Source organism: Heterocephalus glaber, unplaced genomic scaffold (genome assembly GCF_053883595.1).
Source record: "Heterocephalus glaber isolate CG9 unplaced genomic scaffold, H.glaber_assembly_v1.0 deba00001452, whole genome shotgun sequence".
NCBI lineage: Eukaryota > Metazoa > Chordata > Mammalia > Rodentia > Bathyergidae > Heterocephalus > Heterocephalus glaber.
The window spans coordinates 542,625-556,128 of NW_028258302.1; the positions used below are offsets into that span (position 1 = coordinate 542,625).

General features: G+C 39.1%; 2 protein-coding genes across 9 annotated transcripts in view; one reads left to right on the forward strand and one right to left on the reverse strand.

Annotated features, from left to right (window-relative positions):
• Positions 1-13,504, reverse strand: part of St3gal3 (ST3 beta-galactoside alpha-2,3-sialyltransferase 3) — a 231,978-nt gene that overhangs the window by 160,565 nt on the left and 57,909 nt on the right. The window lies entirely within an intron of this gene.
• Positions 7-5,743, forward strand: LOC106008430 (dolichol-phosphate mannosyltransferase subunit 1-like). Its single transcript, XM_013068155.3, has 2 exons — positions 7-100; positions 5,016-5,743. Exons 1-2 carry the CDS (start codon positions 7-9, stop codon positions 5,639-5,641), a joined length of 720 nt encoding a protein of 239 aa, XP_012923609.1. The 3' UTR covers positions 5,642-5,743.

Consider the following 13,504-nt stretch of genomic DNA (forward strand, 5'->3'; position numbering starts at 1 on the left):
TAGAGTATGACTTTGATACATATTGCTACTAATGTTCTCATCACCTTCGCCATCATCATCACTGGTGGTGGAATGGCTGAAGTGAAAAGGGGAGCAATAAGTAGGGAGGGAGAGAGAAGAGAGAGATAAGGTAAAAATAAGGCAGGAAAGTGGGCCAGGTGTGGCTTTGAATACCAAGTGGGAAGTTTAGATTTCATCAAGCAGTACAGAGGGCAGAGAAAGACATAGATTTTTCAGAAGGTTAATGATATCAATAAATTCTTGTTTCAAGAAAACTACTCTAGTAGCAAAGTAACAAGATAGAACATACAGGGCTGGGGATTTAGCTCAGTGGCATCACACCTGCCTTGCATCCTGAGTTCCACCCCCAGTACCAAAAAAAAAAAAAGAACATACAGAGACCAGGACATGTTAGCAGAGCTTCCTGGTAAACCACATGGGGGACAATAAGAATCTTGCATGAGACGGGGGCAGGGTGGGGGGGATGAGATGCCAGAGGGAGAATGGAAAGATCTGGAACCTGATGGGAAGGTGGTAAGGACTAAGAGAAAATGGTATCACAGAATAAAGGAAGTAGAAATTTTACAGAAATAGGTGGTGATGATGTTAAATATAATAAAAGAAGGGTCAAGATAAGGTTCAGAAAGAACAATTTGGTGCTATGGCTTAAATAGTTTGTCCTCTCCAAAACTCCTCTTGGGGAATTTAATCCCCCATTGTGAGGTAATAAAAGGGTGGCAACAATCTGAATATAGTGGTAATCCCTTTGGGAAGTGATCAGGGTTAGCTAAAGTCATCAGGGTGGAGCCACTATGATTGAAAACTGGTGGCTTTATAAGAAGAGGACAAAACCCAGAACATTACACAAACACATTCCCTGTCTCCTGCCACGTGATGCCCTGTGCTGCCTCAGGCCTGGGCCAGCAAGAAGGCCACTACCATATTCAGTCACTCAACCTTGGACCTTGGACCAGAACTATGAGCCAAAATAAACCTCTTTTCTTTGTAATTTACCAATCTGTGGTACTGTGTTACTAGCAAAAGAAAGTGACATTAGCTATCTGGATTTGGCAATTAGTCACAACTGGAGAGCTCACAAAGAGCAGGTTTAAGTAAATCCAGGAGGGTGGAAGCCACACAGTACTGATGCCACTGAGGAACGAGGTGAAAACACAGCTACTGAATTTAGTAATAACGTTTTCAGTAACCACTGACATTCATTGCAGAACTTAATGCAGTGCTGTGAGAAACCCACAAGCTCCAGTCATTTAGCAATTCGTGGCCTTAACCACTCAGCCACCTCATCAACATGCTGCAATCATTTAAGTATGGGGACAAGAAAGTAAGGAATATGCTGCCTGATAGATCTGTCTTCCCTATAAGATGGGAAGTGGTCCTCATCTACAGGAGAAAAGGAATTCATCTTCCAGTTGAAAATAGCAGATTTCAGTCAGGAACTAGAAAACTTTTTCTATAAATGGCCAGTAAGTATTTTAGGCTTTGTCAGCCACACAGAGTCTCTGTAACATATCTTGGTTTTTTCCTGTTTTGCTTTAAAACCCTTTAAAAACTGTAAAAACATTTTAAATCAGGCCACATAAAAGCAAACTGTGGGCTGTATCTGGGATAGGAATCAGAGTTCACTGACCCTGATTTAGTTTACACACACACCTCTTCTCCCTCCTCAGTACCCCAAAATGATAGAAAAGATTGTTTACTGTACAGCAGCAGTACACAAGGTCAAAGAGAAAAGGAGAGGAGACAACAGAAACAGAAGTTCGGAAGCTAGGAAACAAGCAAGTGGAACTCAGCAAACCCAAGAAAGCAGAATCCTATACTGTACTTTAGTAGAAAAGCTGAGTTGTAATGTGCAATACACCATGGGACTCCCTTCCAAAATCTCAACTATCACTGAAAGTAGGAGTGAAGATGGCAGTAAAACACACATTCTTAAATAGGAGCTGAAAGCCACAATCACAAGGCATTAGAAGAAAGTATGTCATATAGACAGGAAACCAAAATAAAAAAATTAATGGAACATGGAACAGAAAATACACAGGGAGATAAAAACTAGGAAAAAATGTTTAAATCATCAGCAAGAAAATGTTTACTCATAAAAGAGGTAGAGAAATCACTTAAAAGGTACATTCAGTGAACAAGAACAAAAGAAGTCCTTAAAATTAAAAATATAATTGCTGTGAGAGTTACCTGTTTGTGTCAAGTTGAGTAAGAAACACCCAACTAGACTGGGTAACGACCTAGGGGGAAATGAAAAAAAAAATCGGTGTTTCTTTGAAGGAGCTCCAGTCTTCACCTTCACCTTGGATGTCATCTTCAGCCTTCTGGGGCAGATCCTTTGGCCTCCTAATATGGACTCTCACAGAACACTACAGTGGGCTCCAGGCCTTTGACTGGATCCTTTCGATCCCCAGTGTGCAGGCAGACCTTTTGCACTCTTCCACACCTGACTCTATGAGCAGCCATTGTAAGCCAATCTTGTACATTTTTATATATTTGTGTATCTTCCATTAAATGTTTCTCTAGTAAGCACTTGCCGTGGGCCGAGCCTTAAGATGGCCCTTCGCCTCCTCCCTACTTCCTTTCTCCTCCATAGACTAAGATGATAGACCCTGGATGGCACAGCCCCAGGAGACAGTTATATAATGCATCCTTCTTCCTTGTTCCCTTTCTGTGCTCGCCCCGATCACAAGACAATCACACTATGTTCAACCTAGGCTACACAGGCCATGTAGCACCAGTCACCCTGCCTTCTCTTCCTGTTTTTGTTGCACTATAAATAAAGAACATGATGGACTCCAGGTGGCCATTAGCTCAACAGACTATGGTTCTACCTGGTCCCAGCTTTCAAGCACAATCTTGCTATGTATCCTTCTTTCTTGTTATTTTTCAATTTTCTTCATCTCCCACTGCTCTCCCCAGCTTTGGACCCTATGTCATGCAGGTCACAGCATCTGGCATCCAATGTGACCAGTACAAGACTTGAGGACTCAGGTGGGGAGATACCTCCATAAGTGCACACAAAGGGGGGAGATGCATGGTTCACTGGGTGTAAAATCATGGGACAGTCAGGCTCACATGAGAAACACCTCTATATTCAAGCTCTCACAAACTGCTAAAGGCTAAAGGGACTAAAGTCAAACTCGATAAGCTTTGGTCTTTCCTTTCTTTTGTTCAAGCATAAAAAAATAAAAATAAAAAAAATTTTTAAAAGGTACACTTTAAAATTTTAAGAGCTGACAGCTCCCAGCGCAGAGGAGGAGGATTCTGGGTCAAGCTGCCACTGCTCCCAGTACAAAGTTGGAGGCTTCCAGGTCAAAGTACCACCGCTCCCAGTGCAGAGGAGTAAGCTTCCAGGTCGATGCGCCATCATTCCCAGCGCAGAAGAGAAGGCTTCTGGGCCAACATACCACCACTCCCAGCACAGAGGAGGTGAGATGTGCCAGCAACATCCCCCCTCCCCCCATCAAAATGAGAAGACACATAAACAAGCCTCAAAACCAGACTTTCAGATCACCTACCTACAGCAACCCGAAAGGGAAACGAGATGGAACACTGATACTCAACCAACTGGACTCCCTGAACTGGCAAAAAAAGAGGAGCTGGAAAAAACGAAATCAGAAATAATTTCTCAGATAACAGCAGAGATTGTGCTCATAGTGCAAGACATGATTAATAAATCTAGAGAGGAGCTGAGGAACATGATGGAATCCCAACATAGGAAACAAATGGAATCCATAAAACAGATGCAAATAGATTTCCAGAAGATTAAAAACTCCATTGAAAGTCTACACAGCAGAATAAGCCAATGTGAGGACAGAATTTCAGATATAGAAGATAAGATTGGAATTAGTGACCAGTAAAAGAAAAGTTGCTTTAAAATAGTAAGGGACCACGAGAAATCAATCCAGCAGCTGCTAGACGATGCAAAGAAGAATAACATAAGACTGATCAGAGTCAATGAAGAAACCAGAGAGAGTGCAGACAACATAAAAAACCTGTTCAGAAAAGTGATGGCATAAAAATTCCCAAGCAGGGGAAAAGATAAGTGACATACAGATAAGTGAGGCATATAAGACTCCAACTAGCCTTCATTAAAAAAAAAAAAAAATCTTCACATAGGCATATAATTGTTAAGATTCCAGAAACCCAACAGAAGAACAAAGTTCTACACGCAGTTAGAGAAAAGAAACAAATCAGATACAAAGGAAAGCCCATCAGAATCACAGCACACTTCTCAATGCAAACTCTCCAGGCAAGAAGAGCTTAGAGTGAGGGATTTCACACCCTAAAAGAAAACTGCCTGCAACCCAGACTGATGTACCCTACAAAACTATCTTTCAAAACTGATGGAGAAATAAAATACTTTCATGACAAAGAGCACCTTAGGAACTTCATGAATACCAAACCAGCACTCCAAAAAATTTTAGACAGTGTCTTAGGAAAAGACAACAAGGATCACAACCCCAGGAAGCCCAGCAAAATGAATCTATCAGGCACGACAAGAAATTAAATGCAAAAGGGGAGAATCCAACAAAAAGAAAAAGATATGATAATGATAAGTCAATATGTATGACTTATAACCATCAATGTCAATGGTCTCAAATCACCAATCAAAAGAAACAGACTGGCAGAATGGGTCAAGAAGCAAGATCCAACAACATGCTGCATACAAGAAACACACTTAATTCAAAAAGAAACTCACAGACTGAAAGTTAATTGGTGGAAAACAATACTCCATGTGATAGGAACCCAAAAAACAGGAGTAGTAGCTATCCTCTTTGCAGATCAAGTGGATTTCAAACCAACAGTGATTAAGAGAGACAAAGAAGGACACTACATCCTTGTAAAGGGAACACTCCAAGAGGAAGAGATAACAATCATAAGTATCTATGCACCAAACACTAGTGCACCCAACTATATAAAACAAATACTCTCTCAGAAAGTGATGGAGTAAACTAAAAGCCTTCATGGAACTTGATAAAGAGGATGAATAGAAAGTAGATTCAACTATGAAATCATAATCATAGATGATGGATGCCCAGAAGGAACAAGGGATGTTGCTGAACAGTTGGAAAAGATCTACAGATCAGACAAAATTCTTTTAAGACCACGGGAGAAAAAGTTGGGAACAGGAACCGCATATATTCATGGAATGAAGCATGCCACAGGAAACTATATAATTATTATGGATGCTGATCTCTCACACCATCCAAAGTTTATTCCTGAATTCATTAGAAAGCAAAAGGAGGGTAATTTTGATATTGTCTCTGGAACTCACTACAAAGGAAATGGAGGTGTATATGGCTGGGATTTGAAAAGAAGAATAATCAGCCGTGGGGCCAATTTTATAACTCAGATTTTGCTGAGACCAGGAGCATCTGATTTAACAGGAAGCTTCAGATTATACAAAAAAGAAGTTCTCCAGAAGTTAATAGAAAAATGTGTTTCTAAAGGCTATGTCTTCCAGATGGAGATGATTGTTCGAGCAAGGCAATTGAATTACACTATTGGTGAGGTTCCAATATCATTTGTGGATCGTGTTTATGGTGAATCCAAGTTGGGAGGAAATAAAATAGTCTCTTTCTTGAAAGGATTATTGACTCTCTTTGCTACTAAGTAAAAGAAAGTTATTCATTGCTACTTATGTTCATTTCAATTGAAATATAAAAGAAGCCCTGTTACTGATTTTTACAACATGTACTCTTAGAGCATAAACCATAAGGTAAGGTAAATTTTATACAAATACGTTATCTGGAGAAACTCCATTTTTTCCTTCAAATTAAATTTTAAAGTTACTAGCCTAATAAGCAGTGCTCTCAATTTTCATTTACATTTTGCTGTATTAAGACCTATAAATAAATGATATGGGTTGTTGAATTAAAAACAACAACAACAAATACTAATGGACATGAAAAATCATATGAGCACTAATACAATAGTAAAGGGGAACTTCAATACCCCACTGTCACAAATAGATAGATGAAACAGACAAAAAATAAACAACAAAATATTAGAACTCAATGAAATTCCTGAACAAATGAACTTAACAGATGTTTACAGAGTGTTCCAACCCACAAAATCAGAATACACATTCTTTTCAGCTGCACATAGGTCATTCTCCAAAATAGAGCACATACTTGCTCATAGAACATGTTTAAGTAAGTACAAAGCAACTGAAGTTATCCTCTGTATATTATCAGACCATAGTGCAATGAAACTGGAGATCAACAGCAAAAGAAACCGCAAGAATTTCATAAACACGTGGAAACTGAACACACACTTCTGAATAACCAATGGGTCACAGAGGAAATTAAAGAAGAAATCAAACCAGACAGTTCCTTCAATTAAATGACAACGACAACATAACATATTGGAATCTGTGGCACACAATGAAAGCAGTCTTACAAGGGAAATTCATAGCAGTGAATATGCATATTAGAAAAACAGAGCAAGCCCAATTAAACAACCTGATGGTGAACTTCGAGCTTCTAGAAAAAGAAGAGCACGACAAACTCAAAGCTCATACAAGGGAGGAAATTATAAAGATCAGAGGAGAAATCAATGCAATGGAGACTAAGACAACAATACAAAAAAATCAACAAAGCCAAGAGTTGGTTCTTTGAAAGAATCAACAAAACTGACAAATCCTTAGCCAACCTTATCAGAAAAAGGAAATAAAAGGCCCAAATCCATGCAATTAGGAATGGAAAGGATGAAATTACAACGGACCCAGCAAAAATCCAGAGGATCATCAATACCTTCTTCCAGAACCTATATTCCAATAAGATGGAAAACACAGAAGAAATAGACAGATTCCTAGATACATATGAATTACCAAAGTTGAATGAAGAAGACCTAAAAATTCTGAACAACCCAATATCTATCAATGAAATTGAAAACGTAATTAAAAACAGCAACTAAGAAAAGCCTGGATTCTGATGGCTTCACTGCTGAATTCTACAAGACATTTAGAGAGGAACTACTGCCACTACTGTTTAAACTCTTCAATGAAATTGAAAGGGAAGCAATACTGCCAAATTCATTCCTGGAAGGAAGCATCACCTTGATCCCCAAAGCAGAGAAAGACACAACCGAAAAGGAGAACTATAGGCCAATCTCACTAGCGAACATAGATGCAAAAATCCTTAATAAGATGCGGGCAAATAGAATGCAGAAGATCATCAAGAAGATCATACACCCTGATCAAGTGGGATTCATCCCAGGGATGCAGGGATGGTTCAACATATGCAAATCAAAAAATGTAATACACTACCAAAAAAAAAATGTAATACACTATATCAATACAGCCAAGGACAAAACGCATATGATCATCTCCATAGATGCAGAAAAAGCATTTGACAAAATCCAACACGCATCGGTGATAAAAACCCTACAAAAAATTGGAATAGATGTTCTCTACCTCAATCTGATAAAAGCCATCTATGAAAAACCAACAGCCAATGTCATAATAAATGGTCAAAAACTGAAATCCTTCACACTAAAATCAGGAACAAGACAAGGATGTCCACTATCACCACTCCCGTTCAATATAGTTTTGGAAACGTTAGCCACGGCAATTAGACAAGAGAAATAAAAGGAATCAAGATAGGAAATGAAGAAGTCAAATTGTCATTATTTGCAGATGACATGATACTCTATATAGAAGACCCCAAGAACTCCACCAGAAGTCTTCTAGACTTAATAACCAAATTCAGTAGAGTAGTTGGATACAAAGTCAACACACAAAAATCAATAGCTTTCCTCTACACAAACAACAGACTGAGAAATAGGGCAAATAATTCCTTTCACAATAGCATCCAAAAAACTGAAATACCTAGGAATCATCCTAATGAAAGAAATCAAAGACCTCTTCTCTGAAAACTATGGCACTCTGAAAAGAGAGATTGAAGGTGATATCAGAAAATGGACAGACATCCCCTGCTCCTGGGTAGGAAGGATTAATAAAGTGAAAATGGCCATACTTCCAAAACTGCTATATAGTAGAGCCAATGCAATCCCAATTGAAATCCCAGCAGCATACTTCATGGACCTTGAGAAAACAATCCAAAAATTCATTTGGAACAAGAAGAGACCCAGAATAGCAAAAGCAATTCTAGGTAACAGAGATATGGCAGGCGGTATTACAATCCCCAAATTGAAACTATGCTACAAAGCTACTGTGATAAAAACAGCATGGTACTGGCAAAGAAACAGACCTGAGGACCAGTGGAACAGATTGTGGATAGAAGATGCACAAAGAACTCCAGACACAGCCATCTCATCATCGGCAAAAGAGCCAAACACACTCACTGGAGGAAAGATAGCCTCTTTAATAAATGGTGCTGGAAAAATTGGGTTTCAACTTGCCAGATATTAAAACAAGATCTGTATCTCTCACCATGCACTAAACTAAAATCGAAATGGATGAAAGATCTAAATATCAAAACAGAAACACTGAACCGGCTGGAACAGAGGTTAGGTTGAACTCTTGAAGACATTGGTGTAGGAAAAGATTTTATGAACAAAATCTCAGTTGCCTGTGAACTAGCACAAACAATCAGTAAGTGGGATCTCTTCTTACTAAAAAGCTTCTGCACAGCAAGAGAAACCACCAACAGAGTGAAAAGACAACCCACAATGGGGGCAAAAATTTTCACCTGCTGTTCCTCAGACAAAGGTCTACTACCTAGAATCTATTAAGAACTTTAAAAAATCAGACCTCCCAAATTTAAAGACCCAATCCAAAAATGGGCATCTGAAATGGACAGACATTTCTCAGACAAAGAAGTAGAAATAGCAAATAATCATATGAAAAAATGTTCAACATCACTGGTCATTCAAGAGATGCAAATGAAAACAATGCTGAGACTCTACCTCACTCCAGAAAGAATGGCTGCTATCATGAAATCAACCAATAACAAATGCTGGCTGGGCTGTGGGGAAAGAAGAACCCTGCTCCAGTGCTGGTGGGAGTGTAGACTGGTGCAACCACTGTGGAAATCAGTATGGAGATACCTCAAAGAACTAGGACTGGAAGTCTCACTTGAGTCAGCTATTCCCCTGCTGGGTATCTTCCCAAAGATTTAAAAGAATCATACCACAGTGATACATGTGCACCCATGTTCATAGCAGCACAGATTGTAATAGCTAAAACTTGGAAACAGCCCAAATGCCCATCAACTGGAGACTGGATAAAGAAAATGTGGTTTCTTTAAAAAGTGGAGCACTACTCAGCCATAAAAAATGAAACATTAGAGACATTTATAGCTAAATGGATGCACATTGAGGCGATACTCTTAAGTACACCCATGTAAATATGGAATAGTTTCTCTCATGTGAGAAACTGAAAGTGTAAATAAGGACTAATAGATAATGTGAAATAGGAAGAAAAGCAACAAAGGGGAAGGGAAAATAGGAAGAGTATGGGAAAGGAAAGAAGGGAATGGAATTAATATGAGAAAATGAAAAAATGGAAACAAAGTCTTTGTAAATAGGGAGGGATGGAGGGGTTGAAGGGAGGGCAGGGGAAGGGGGAAAAAATAAGAACCAAGAGAGATTATGTAAAGGTGCAAATTTCCAATGATGAATGTCATTATATTGTATACCTAAAATGTACCAATAAAGACTTGCCCCAGAAAAAAATTTTTTTTAATAGCTAAAGACAAGTTATAGAAGATTTATAGTGAGACAAAGGAAAAATATTAAGGCTATAAGTAAAAGAAATATACTTTTAGGCCAGGGATTTAGCTCAGTGGTTCTGCCGCCTGCCTCACAAGTGCAAGGTCCCGAGTTCCATCCCTAGTACCAAAAAAAATTAAAAAAGAAATACACTTTTGATATGAAAAGATTTTGTATGTTTGTCTTGTTAGAAGAATAAAGAGAGATATACAAAACAAGAAGGCCTAGATACATCGAGAAGGTGTGAGGAAGTGACTTATCAAGGAAATATGTTTGTTTGCTTGTTGTTTTCAAGTTTGTTACAGAAGGTGTGCATTTACAGGCAAAAAGACCTTTCATTCCTTCTGATTCTAATTCTACAAGAGATCTCTGTTAATTGACTTACAAAAAGTTTTGACTAGTCTTACAGTTATGAACCTAAAAGTTACAAAAGGATATTCTCAAAAAATTCTGTTTATTCTTGCCGATAGGCTCCCAAACTCCAAGTGATCATATAGAAAATAATCAAAAACAAATGAGCTAGTTTTTAACAAAATCCAGCAAATTGACCTTATAAAGAGAGATTATAATTACTAAATTACCACATGATTTTTATTTAAGGTCTATTAAATTAGTTCCCTAGAAGGAGCCTCTAACTGCAGTACAACTGTGCCCTTTCTCCCCTAGCCACAGTGCTCTTTATGGAGGCAATTATTGAGGACACCTGAGTCAGTTGGCCACATTATAGGTCCTTATGACATAGGGATGCCCTAAAAACACAATAACATAAACAAAAAACGGAGGTACAGCTACCTCCACAGGCTCAGTTGGATGTAAAGATGGATCTATGGATGTGTCCTGGACACTAGTGTTGTCAAAGTATGTACTAAAAGGTAAATGGCTCAATACAATTAATCACGTGGGGGCCAGGGAATGCTTATTTTTCAACAGAAAATAAAAAGATGCTGTGGCCATCATACCAAGATGATGGATTCACTGCAAGCAGCACAATGTGACACCCCTGCTGAAAGCCATGCAAAGGCTGCATCTGAGTGATCCCCTCACCTGCTACAGCCCTGGGACCTACAAAGATCACCAGACCTGATACAGCTGCCTTTTTCAAACAGAAAAGGGGGAAATGCTTGGGCTGAGCCTGAAGATGGTCCTTCACCTCCTCCCTATTCCCTTTCTCCTCCATAGACTAAGACTGTAGATCCTGGACGGGACAGCCCCAGGAGACAGTTACATTATGTATCCTTCTTCCTTGTTCCCTTTCTGCACATGCCCTGATCACGAGACAAACATGCTACGTTCAGCCTAGGCCACACAGTCCACATAGCACTAGTTACCTCGCCTTCTCTTCTTGTTTGTCTTACACTATAAAGGCGCACCGGACTAGAGGTGGCCATTAGCTCAAAAGGCTATGGTTCCACCTGGTCCCAGCTTTCAAGCATAATCTTGGTATGTATCCTTCCTTCTTGGTATTTTTCAATTTTCTTCATCTCCCACCACTCTCCCTGGCTTCAGACACTATGTTGTGCAGGTCACAGCAAGCTTGTTTAGAGATGTGGAGGTTAAAAAAAAAAAAAAACAAATTAGCCAGAAAAATTAAAAACGAATGCCTCTTGGAGGCTGGAAATCAAGTAGTGGTGGTAACAGGGAAGTGTTTTGTATGTTGTTGGTAACAAGCCTTGCTGAATTGTCTTTTCAAACTAAGCACATGTGTAACTTTTTTTCTTTTTGGTACCAGGGATCGAACTGGGGTCCTTGCACTTGTGAGGCAGGTGGCGGAACCAGTGATGTGTAACTTTTAATAAAAATTAAAGTAACTTGTCTGAGATGATATAGCCTACAGAAATGGTGCTGGGGCTTCAAATCTAATTGATCTGGTTCTCTGACATATATATCATATGTCTACCAACAGGGCTGATGAAGAGTCTTTTAGAAAGCTATATGCATCATATTTAATCACATTCTCTTAAATGTCTTACTAAATACTGCTTTACATTCATTTAGATTGTTTTGGTTTTTTGGGGGGTTTTTTTTGGTACCGGGGATTGAACTCGGCACCTTGAGCTTGAGGCAGGCGGTGGAACCACTGAGCTAAATCCCCGGCCCTCATTTAGATTGTTTTACTTATCCAAACATGATCTGTCAAAAAGAATTCCTCTGGAATAAGAGATAATTAAAAGACTAAACAACCAAATGTGTGAACCTTTTTGGACTCCGATCCAAAGTGCTATGAAAGGATTTTTAAGATAATCTGAATACGGGCTGGGTACTAGAAGACATTAAGAAATTACGGTTAATGCAAAATAATAACATCGTTATGTTATTGCTTTTTTTTAAAGTTTTGCATGTTAGAGAAGTATATTGAAGTATTTATAGGCAAAATGACACAATGTCTGGGATTTGCTTTAAAAATACAAATAATAAAAAAAGACAAGAATGTCTTCCAGAGGAGGACCTATAATAATACATATGTGTCAGAGATCCTTGGACAGAATGAGATTCTTAAGTCATTTGCCATACGACATTCCTTCCTTCATCTGGGAAAAAGATGTACTCAACAGACTGCCATTAAGAGGGCATGGGGCCACTCCATTCTCAAGGGATAGCTTAGCTATCACAGAGAGGTAACAAGAAAGGCTCTCAACCGAATTTTATACTTTGTCCTAAGGAATTTTTCTATTTAAAAAGAGAGGATGCACAACTCTGAGTGCACTGATTGAGAAATGAAGAGTTGTAACAGATGCTCATCACAGGCAACCATCTGAAGTAGTGAGTGGAAGACAGCTGGGTGTGGCAGCCACCTGTAATCCCAGCACGAAGGAGGCTATTGAGGCAGGAGAAAGGAGAGCTTATAGCCAGCCTGGATTGTACTCTGAGACCCTGTCTTAAGAACAACAGCAAAAAGCATGGAAGGCAAGGGGAGAAAGGGACCCTCCTATACTGCAGGAAGTAAGATGATACAGCAGCTTTGGAAAACAGTCCCGTACCTCTACAATTGGTTAAATACAGTTATCACATGACTCAGCAATTCTGCTGGTAGGCATATACCTAAGAGAAATAAAAACACTATGCCCACAAAAACTTACACACTAGGGGCAGAAGATTTAGCTCAGTGGTGCCATGCCTGCCTCACAAGCGCAAGGTCCTGAGTTCAATCCCCAGTACTGAAGAAAAAAAAAAAAAGAACTTGCACACTAATGTTCATAATCATATCATTTCTTCCCCCCCCGCCCCCGGGACTGGGGATCGAACTCGCGACCTTGTTCTTGCAAAACAGGTGATGGAACCACTGAGCAAAATCCCCGGCCCCCATCATATCATTTCTAATAGTCAAAAATGTGAGAGGCTGAGGCAGGAGGATTGCAAGTTTGACCTCAGCCTGGATGACTTAATGAGACCCTGCTTCAAAAGAAAAAAATAATAATAAAAATAGAAAAAGGGTTAGAGATGCAGCTTAGTGTGAAGGCTCTGAGTTCAATCCTCAGTACCACACACACACACACACACACACACACACACACACACACACACACAAAATCAAAAGTAGAAAGAATTTAAATATTCATTAACTGACATGGATAAATAAAATGTTTTATTATCCTATAATGGAATATTATTTGGCCATAAAAAGAAATGAGGTACTGATACATGCTCTAATATGAGTGAATCTTGAAATACCATGCTAAGTAAAAACAGGCCAGTGGCAAAAGATTACATATTGTATGATTCCATGCACTGTAAATGTGATGTCCAGAAGAGACAAATCTATAGTGACAAAGTAGACTGTCACTGGCATTTGGGAAAAACTGAGCCA

Coding starts and splice junctions, on each gene's coding strand:
- LOC106008430 (XM_013068155.3), top strand. CDS start 7: ATGACTTTGATACATATTGCTACTAATGTTCTCATCACCTTCGCCATC. Junction 101..5,015: donor AGTGAAAAGGGGAGCAATAA/GTAGGGAGGGAG, acceptor GAGGATGAATAG/AAAGTAGATTCAACTATGAA.